The sequence below is a fragment of the Camelus ferus genome, chromosome 12 (assembly GCF_009834535.1).
Source record: "Camelus ferus isolate YT-003-E chromosome 12, BCGSAC_Cfer_1.0, whole genome shotgun sequence".
Taxonomy (NCBI): domain Eukaryota; kingdom Metazoa; phylum Chordata; class Mammalia; order Artiodactyla; family Camelidae; genus Camelus; species Camelus ferus.
The window spans coordinates 3,551,628-3,561,316 of NC_045707.1; the positions used below are offsets into that span (position 1 = coordinate 3,551,628).

At 53.7% G+C, this 9,689-nt stretch overlaps 1 protein-coding gene across 2 annotated transcripts; it reads left to right on the forward strand.

Annotated features, from left to right (window-relative positions):
- Positions 1–2,307: 2,307 nt before the first annotated feature.
- Positions 2,308–9,357, forward strand: NOL12 (nucleolar protein 12). Of its 2 annotated transcripts, none has more exons than XM_006174907.3 (6): positions 2,308–2,447; positions 4,481–4,586; positions 4,857–4,905; positions 5,438–5,580; positions 6,521–6,618; positions 7,055–9,357. In XM_006174907.3, exons 1-6 carry the CDS (start codon positions 2,365–2,367, stop codon positions 7,218–7,220), a joined length of 645 nt encoding a protein of 214 aa, XP_006174969.2. In that variant the 5' UTR covers positions 2,308–2,364; the 3' UTR covers positions 7,221–9,357. The 2 variants fall into 2 exon arrangements, with proteins under 2 accessions (XP_006174969.2, XP_032348091.1); XM_032492200.1 differs by lacking the exon at positions 2,308–2,447 and adding an exon at positions 2,561–2,747.
- Positions 9,358–9,689: the final 332 nt, after the last annotated feature.

Below are 9,689 nucleotides of genomic sequence, written 5' to 3' on the forward strand. Positions count from 1 at the left end.
TTTCTCTGGTTCTCATGGTACACCCAACCTATTCTCCCTACACTGGCTGAACACTTATGATACAGCAGGACTGGGACTACCTCCAGGCAGAGTAAAGCCCCAGGGCATATAAGGAGAGAGATTACTGGCTGTGGAGGAAAGAAATTAGGCATGTAGTCAGACCTGTGTTCAAACCTCAGCTCCATCACTGTGTGCCCTAGGACCGGTTACTCAACCTCTCTGAACCTGTCTCCTCATCTATCAAATTGCATTGATACTAGTATCCACCCTGTGGGGTTGTTGCAAGGATTAGCTGAGATATGTGGAGAACTGCATGGTGCCTGGCACATAGTAGGGGCTCCATAAATGTTGGTTCTCATCGCCTCTTTTAAGACTCAGTGTGTCCCAAGAGCCTATGAAACTGTGTCCAGAGAAACTAAGTAGAGCTCTGTACTTAGAATATCTGGGCTTCATCCTCAGCACTTGCTCTTCTTGCCTGTGTGACCTCGGGGAAGTGACCACACCTCTCTGAGCCTTACACCTAACCTCGAAAGAGATAATTGCGTGAAGAAGTTATGTAAATGGAAGCTGCTATTATTCTTCTGGCTCATCATCTTCATCCTCACTTCTAGTAAGAGAATGTGCCATCTCTTGCTGTGCCTGGCACACAGGTGGTGCTCAATCAATGTAAAAATGTCAAGGAGGAACCGACCCAAAAAGGGAGGTGGGTGTTTTAGACTGTGAGATGCAGTAAAGGGCTCTCGAGCATTTAGAATCTGGGTGGGATGCCAGTCCCTCATCTCCTTTCCTGGGGTGAGGGGACCTGGAACACCCACAGAAGAGTTTGGAGCAACAGTGTCTGTCCCCTGCCTGGGGTGGCAGACTTCACTCTGCCCTGGAAGCTTATGCAGATGTGCCCTTCCTGAAACCCCATGTGGGCTGGCAGCTAGGGCTGGGTGGGCTGCAAGGGCTCACACAGGAGGGCAGTTACGGATGATGCTGCAAGCGACTTAAAAATGGGGTGACTTTGCTTAAGTCACTTCCTTTCTCTGAGCCTCCACCGAAGGTGGCTTGCTGGGCATCTTCGGCGGGGGGTGGGGGAGCATAACTGCAGCGAGGGCGATGATTCTACCTAGAGGAAGGGTGCCAAGGGTGGCATTGGGCATAACCACTAGAGGGGTGGAGGGTCAGAAGAGTGGTTGTTCATCACCCTGAAGCCCCACCATTAAAGTAGTCTCCTGCTGTGCCCTGGATATGAGGATAACTGCCTTTCAGTGCCCAAAAGGGAATCTCCCGAGCAAAGGACCCGTATGGAATGGGTTCAACACTCATGGAGAGATGCACCTACTGTATGCCTGGCTCCTTTCAAAATTCATGGTCAGAGTCTGCGTCTTACCTTCTAGAGGGAGTGTGCTAGCTACTTGACTGCAGCATAAATGAATTGAGAATGAGGGATTCAGGCATACAATCCCAGCTACTAAAATTCCCCTTCAGGTGTTTTACTTCTTGCTTTCACATTCACGCCCTCATTTTCGGTAGAAGAGTGTGTTACTACATCCCAAATCTATACTTGGGGAAACTAAGGCACAGAGAAGGGAGGAGGCTTGTGTAGCAAACGTGTGTGGCATGTATCATGCTATACACACACTACATAAATCACTTATTCCTCACAGTTAGGGTTCTCAAAGCTTGATCCGTGGACCAGCAATATTAGCATCACCTGAGAACTTGTTAGAAATGCAAATTCTGGGGCTCACTCCAGACCTCCTGAATCAGAAACTCTAGGGTTGGGGCCAAGCGATCTGGGTTTCAGCAAACCCTCCAGGGAATTTAGATGCAAACCAAAGTTGGAAAACCATCGTCTTACAAATGCCCTACAAAGTCACTATGATTATCCCTATTTTACAAATAGAGTGATTGAGGCACAGCGAAGGCAATTGGTCCAGGACCTCACAGTTGTAACTGGGGTACCAGGATTCCAATCTAGGTAGTTTGGTCCCAGAAACGTCCTTTTGGAGATCATCTCCTAGGTGACATCCGAATCAAAAGTAGGATCAGCAGTCTTTAGCCATTCATTAATAACTCTGTATTGAGCGCCTACTGTGTGCAAGGAACTGTGCTAGGCGCTAGGACCTGGGGGCCTCATTCTCCTCGTTGATAGTCTAAGAGAGGGAGTGGGGCTGGGTAGTCGCCGAAGGGGCAGGGATCTTATCAGTTACGCACAAAAGGGAGAAGTGGGGGAGACAAGCTGGGCGGCCCCTTTCAAAGGCGGGTCCTGGCTAGCGGAACTACGGAGCATCGCTGAGGGGCACGTCCGGAAGACTGAAAGCGCTACACCCGGAAGTGTCTTGGACGAGCGGGACGCGCCGCTGAGGCCTCACCGCTATGGGCCGCAACAAGAAGAAAAAGCGAGATGGCGATGACCGGCGGCCGCGGCTCGTTCTCAGCTTCGACGAGGAAAAGCGGCGGTAAGTGCCAAGGCTAGAGTGGATCCCCTTCGGACAAACGGGCAAGAACAAGGCCAGGTCCGCCGGCACACGCTCACGCGGAGAGCCCTTCCGGTCCCGCCCTCTCCGTGCGGCCCTGAGCTCCCCGCCGAAGGAAGCGGCCGCTGTTGTCCCCCAGCCTTGAGGAATGGAATCGCCCGCCCCGCCCTCACTTCTCTTATCCGCAGCCCGCCCAGCGCTCCTCTGTGGCGGTGGGAGAGTAGGGATCTCCGGTCTCCGACTTGTGGCTTCCACCTCCCCAGCCCAGCCGCCCTGCACGCGGTAGACTCTCAGTTTTTGATGAATGATGAGTGAATGAAATGAGTGGCTTAAATTTATTGACTCACCAGACGTCTATTAAGCTCCTCTGGTCCCCTGAGTTGGACCCCTAAGCTTCAGCACCTGATCCATCAAGTGTCCCCAACTCAGAGTGCCATCTGGGCATATGGTAGTGAAAGAAAGCAGGACCCTGAGCGCCCCCCCTCCACTTGTTTATAGAAAAGCTGAAATTTCATAGGCCTCCCTGAGTCATAGAAGAGCAGACTCAAGCAGTTGATCAGGATAAGCCAGCAGGCATTGGGGGATGGCAATGACTCTGACCACCTATTTCAGTGATTAACTGAGATTATTCCTTCATTTCCCTTTAAAACTTTGGTGGCTGAACAGAATCTTCGGAGATTGGTTTTTGGGGCAGATGCTGAGTCAACCAGATTGCAGGAATTCTGGTTAAAAGCAAATTTCTTTTTTGTTACCAAGGCTGTTGCTCCTAGGATCATACCCCTGCCTCTCCCTCAAATAGAAACCAGTTACTCTTATCTAAGTATCAGGAGGCAGCTGCTGAGAAGAAACAAGAATTGGTTAGAACCCAGTCCAAGATGATGGTGGATTTGACTTTCCGTGGACCTTAAGCCTCATTATACACTCACTGTAATGTATTAGCATGCTAAGTGACACACCCACCAGTGCTATGACAGTTGAAAGTTGCCTTGACAACAACCAGAGAAGTCCATACAAGGACTGAAAATCTCAGACAAGGACTGATTGTCTCCATCACACCCTGAATGAGGATGTGATGGTGGAAGCCTCTCGTAAAATTCCACGTGGCCTGACCCAGGCCAGAGCTGTCCCTACTGCCCATCTTGGCTGACAGTTCCCCACTTGAGCACCTCTTCCTCACTCGAATACTTTCCTTTCTTTTCCGCTTCTGAGCAGTAAAGCAGCTGTTCACTTTGTGCTTCTGCTGTTCGAGTTCTTTCACAGTCAGCGGCAAGAACCCACACTTTTGTGGGCCTCCTAATTTAGGGGTCCTTCCATCCACTAACAGTAGTGAGTCAGCAAAACTGCCAGCATTGGACCCCGGAACAGATGGGAATAGTGCAGCCAGCGCTAGACAGATGAGAAGGGGCTGAGATCAGATAGGGGGAGGGAGGGAAATGCTGAGGTGTCATCAGGAAACTCAGGGTGGTGTCAGCAAGACCTACAAATGGGTCCGGGGGCAGGGTCCCGGGGAAATGGGGTGTTGGTCCAGTGGAGAGTTCGTGGAGGTCTGAGTGAGGGTGGTTTTGAAAGCCCCACTGGAAGTGGTTTAATTCACTGAGTGATAGAGTTTGCCAGCAAAGAAGGGGGCCCTCACCTGTTCTAGATTCCAAGGCCCACAGCCTGTGCCCACCACCTGGCCCTGTTACTGGCATCTGAGCCCTTGAGGGTAATGAGTGGAGAGAGGCAGAATCTGCCTCTTTTCCCCTAACCTTACACTCTGTGTGACCTTGGACAAGTAACCTTGCCTCTCAGTGTTCCTCATCTGTAAAATGGGGAGTGGTACATACTGCACAGGCTGCTGTGAGGATTTCATGAGTTAACAGGTGTACAGTTTTGGAATGGTGCCTGGCACATAATACAGTATTAGCTGGGCTTTTTTTGGGGGGGGGTTTTTTTGCCTTTTCTGGAGTGAGCCCTTCTTTCCTTGTATCCTGACTCTCTCCTGACTCTCTCTCTCTCTTGCCTCTGTCCTATAGGGAGTACCTGACAGGCTTCCACAAGCGGAAGGTGGAGCGGAAGAAGGCAGCCATTGAGGAGATCAAGCAGCGGCTCAAGGAGGAGCAGAAGAAGCTCCGGGAGGAGGTGCAGAGGGGGAGGGCGGGAGAGTGTCTCTGACCTGACTCCCGGGGGCCTTGCCACCTTAACAGCCTTAACTGAGGGAGTGTGGGCAGACCTGGGGTGTAGTTTTGTACAGAGACATCAAGGGCCCAGGTCTGGGGAAGGTTTAGGGTGGAACCTCCTGGTCTTTCACTTCAAGCCCTAGTCGCACTCATCCTGGATGTGACCAACGCCTCTGCCTGAGGTTGGGCTGAGAGGCCATACTCACTGTGTTCCCTTCCCTTTTGGTTTCAGCGCCACCAGGAATATTTGAAGATGCTGGCCGAGAGAGAGGAGGCGCTGGGTGAGTCCCTTGGCCTGACCTAGAGAATAAACAATAGGCTGGGTTTATTCATCCCTGGAGGCGGGGAGGGGTGTGAGGGCCACACAGACTTCTCTACCTTTAGTGGTCTTGGTGGTGACTTGGGGCTAGGGGTGGTCCTTAGATACCTCTAAATGACAGTAGATTAGAGACCAGGAGTGGACCCAAACCTCTTGGTAAACTGATCCTTAGCAGAAAGCCGAGTTTCTGAGGCCTGAAGGTACTAGAGGTAGAGGGGAGGGAGAGGCAGCAGCTCTGAGTGCCACACCGGGTTTGTCCTAGGTGGGGACCAGGTGGTCTGAGGTCTCCCTGGAGCATGAAGGGCAGAGGTGGGTCATTTACAGCATTTGTCTGCAGGCCAGGCTCTGGAGCTGGTGACTTCCTGGATACCCTCCTGTAGAGTAGAGGGGGCCATTGCACTCCAGGGTAGTGGGCGTAGGGGTAGGGGTGGGTGGCTGGAGCCTGCTGACTCATGCCCTGGGGCTGAGGTCTGGTTCTGTGACCCCGTGCACAGAGGAGGCAGATGAACTGGACTGGCTGGTGACAGCAAAGACAGAGTCAGTGCAATATGACCACCCCAACCACACCGTCACCGTGACCACCATCAGCGACCTGGACCTCTCCGGGGCCCGGCTGCTTGGACTGCCCCCGCCTGAGGTGGGTCTCCCTCCCAGCCCGGGGGAAAGATGGGCACAGGGGCAACCTGGCTTATTAGAGGTGGTAGTGTCCCTGAGTGCTGATCTGTGTCATGGGGATTCCAGCGCAAAGGGCTTCTTTCTTCCTGGGCCCCCACCAGGGCCTGGATTAAAGCCCCAAGCCCTGGGGCTTCAGAGGCCAGCTCCACTGCCGAGCGGCTGTGGGAGCACAGACAGTTTTCTCTGTCTTGCCTGCTTCCCTTCACCCATAACTTGCGGGTCACTGACGATAGCAACTGCCTCGTGGGATTGCCATGAGGATAAAAGTGGTCAGTCCACCAGCAGCACGCAAGAGAGCAGTTTGCTGTGAGCATTCCCATTGCATCACACGTCTCTGTGCGCTGACCTGTGGGGTGTGAGTCATTAGCAAGTTCCAACCAGCATTTGAAAAAAAAAAAGGAACAGAATATCATTGAAAATCAGGAAGCATCATAGTAAGCATTGTCTTATGAAGTTGAGCTCGTGTCTGGGTCGTGTAGGAATTTATGTGTGTGTTATGTGTACAGTTATCAGGTCAACCGCATTGCCTCACATAGGTTACAGTGCCCTTAAGTCCTAGAGCCGCTGCTTCATCACATCCTTTCTGACCTCACACTCGCCTTGTGTTTGGTGCTCATTCTTCTGTCAGGTCTGGTGCAGACAAGCCTCGTCCCTATTTTAGAGTTTTTTTGTGAGTGAGTGTCCGCTGTAAGCTGCGGCAGTGGAGGACTTGGGACCCCAGCTCTCTCCGTGGAATCCCTGCTTCGGGGCACAGAGGGCCTTTCTGCCCAGGCCTTCTCTGAGCCCCGACCAGGTGTGGGAGGCGGCAGGTCACGCCCCACTTGACAGAGCGCTGACTGCTCAGAGGCCTGAACTCTCTGTCTACCGCTCCCTGTGACCGTCCTCATCCTGTGCTTCTTTAGCAAGGGGCTGGGCGAGGGTCCGAGGAGGAGGCATCATCCGTGGAGAAGCCGACAAGAGCCTTGCCCAGGAAGTCCAGAGACCCCCTGCTGTCCCAGCGGTGAGCCCTGGCCTCCTTCCCCGTGAGCCCACTCCTCCTGGCTGGCGTTGGTGACTCAGCCTGCGGAGTTCCCTTCCGCTGGCCCATGGTGGGTGGCACGGGGCATGAGTGGGGCCCTCAGCAGCCCTCTACTCTGTTTGTCAAGTGGTCCTTAGCGCCCTTGCTACCTCCCACCTCTTCCCCGAGAACATCCAACCCTGGGTACCCTTAGTGCCTGGGGTAAGGGCCTTTCTCGCTGTGAGCTGAAGAGCTGGCAGGCCCTCTGGGGAGAGCAGGATGCCTTCAGAATGGATTTGGTCTTCCCAGCTTTCGGGGCCTGTCCTGATTTCCCCTCTGTGAGCCGGGCCGTCAGTCACCCCACTACCCAACCTTCCACCCCATTGTTCCCCAGAGTAAACTGAGGCCCTAGCCTCATCAGCCTTCCACCCTCTCACAGGATCTCCTCTCTCACGGCCTCGCTGCACGCACACAGTCGCAAAAAGGTCAAGAGGAAACATCCCCGCCGGGCCCAGGACTCCACCAAGAAGCCCCCGAGCGCGACTCGTACCAGCAAGACTCAGCGCCGCCAGCTGACAGGCAAAGCCCGGCACAGTGGGGAGTGAGCCCCAGGAACCAGGCCGGGCCCCAGCCTCGGCTGCAAGGGCCAGGCCTGTCTCAGCTTGGCTGTCCTGTCACCCAGCCTGCACCCAGGTGATGACGCCACAGCCCAAGCTTGGGAGGCCAGCACCTCTCCAGCCTGGGGCTTGGACTCCAGAAGGCGCAGACAGCCAAGAGCTGGCCTCCCCCAGGAGGAGCCTCCAGGGCCAAGTTTGGGGCATCTTCCCAAATGTATACCCCACCAGACCTTCATCAGATTGGTGAAACTAAGTGCGCTTGCGGTTGGTTTGTCCCTGGCCCTGATGCCGTGTGCCAAGGGCAGGCTTCTGGGAGGTGGAAACTGCTGGGGGCGTGGGTCACCCTCACTCTCCAGCAGTTCTCCCTGTGGGTACGAGAAGGTAGTGCTAGGTCCGGGCCCCCGACCCAGGGGGAAGACCAGCGTCACCCCTGGTAGAATCCAGAGTCTACCTGCTGCTCTGGGAAGTGGGCAGGTGGGTGAGCAGAGCCAGGCTGTGCCTTTTACCAGCTGAGACTTAGGGCTGGGCCCTTCTCATTGGCTTTATTGGCCTCCTCAGAAATCTGTCTCGACTCGTCTGCAAGTCTGGCTTTTTCAGAGCCCGTCAGGAGGCCAGCTGGCATGAGGGCTGCCACTTCTGCACACTTCTCCCAGGTGAACCTTCAGGTGTGGTTTCAGAGCCGTTGAAAACCAGCCTTGTTGCTTCTTTGTCCAGCTTGTGAGTGACTCACCTCTTCCACACCCTGCTGTTCTCCTGACCGAGCAGGGCTATTGGCAGACTCCAGGCCCACCTGTGGCAGGTGGACGTGGTGGCAGTGTGGACCCCCGGAGTGCCTGTTCTGGAGGTTGTCAGGCCCTGCTTGTGCTGACTGACTCCTGTGATTCTGGGCCAGAGCACAGGAATTTCGGGTTGAGCCCTGGTTAGGGGAGCCATGTCGGGCCCTGATGCTGGGACTGCAAAGGGGAGAAGGATGAGCTCTCTGCCCCGGTGAAGCTCACGGACCAGTGAGTGTGTGTGAGAGGAACACTGGTACCGGTTCTGCCCAGCCCTCAGGCGTTGGAGGCTCCTGGAGGAGAGGGAGCAGGGACCTGGGATCTGCAGGGCAGGCCTTCCCCTCTATGGAGGGCCTGCCAGGAGCAGCCCTGGCCCCCACACTGGGCAGGCGCTCTCCTCAGTCACCATCAAAACCCTCTGTCTGGTGCTGTCCGGTGGCCGATGCAGACCTGAGGGCCACACCTGGCTGTGGGAACACGAAGCTCAGGGCTTGTGGCTGGGACGCCCTGTGACCTGGCTTCTCCATTCCTTCCACCTATTCATCATGCTGCCTTTCTGTTGTCCTCTCCGTGCTTGGGGTGGGGTGCTTTGCCCTGCTTGGTTGCCTCCATCCAGGGCAGAGGGTGGGGCCTGTTACTGGGCTGTCCAGGTGGTGCTGGTACTCAGCCCAGGGCGGTGAGTCTCAGCCGTGACAGGCCCCTGTGAGCAGGAGCAGAGCTGGGCCTGGGGGGTCTGTGCACACAGGGGTTTGAGTCCTGGCTCTGCTGCTGGCCCACTCTGAGCTCCTCACTGCTGACCTCACTGGGGCTGTTTCCCCATGTGTAAGGAGACGTAAGACACCTACCTCTCAGGCCTGCCCTGAGACCAAAGTGAGACCATGTTCATGAAGCTGTGGCTCCTGGCATTCCCGGGGTGCACTTCGGCATGTGCCCGGCTGCTGCTGACCACTGAGACGTCTGACCTGGCTCTGTCCTCCATCCCCAGTAACATGGGATCTTTTACAATTTACATCTACGTTTGTAATATTTACTAGTATTAAATTCTCATCTGCCCTCTCCCACGTGTGCCCTCAGGTCTTCCAGCAGGCCAAGGAAATTGAATTGTGATTTTTTGCCAATTCTAGGATCAAGGGTAGTGGAATCAGAACGCTCTGGAGAACTTGTCTTTTCTCTCCATATTTGACCTGGATTCTTCTGTTGCTCCCCATCCTGCAGGCTCTTGGGGTTGGGGCCTCTAGGAGTTTAATCAAGAAAGATTAGGTTTAGCTACATATAAAACAAGATTTAAAAATAACTGGCTTAATTTGCAGCAACATGGATGGACCTGGAGATTGTCATACTAAGTGAAGTAAGCCAGAAAGAGTAAGAAAAATACCATATGCTATCACTTATATGTGGAATCTAAAAAAATGACACGAATGAACTTATTTAAAAAACAGAAACAGACTCACAGACAAAAAACAAAATTTATGGTTACTAAGGGGGAACTAGGGTTGGAGGGTGGAGGGATAAATTGGGAATTTGGAATTTGCAGATACTACTATATATAAAATAGATAAACAAGGCCCTACTGTTTATAATACAAGTCTTGTATTCAATATCTTGTATTAGCTATAATGAAAAGGAATATATATATATAACTGAATCACTATGCTGTACACCAGAAATTAACACAACATGGTAA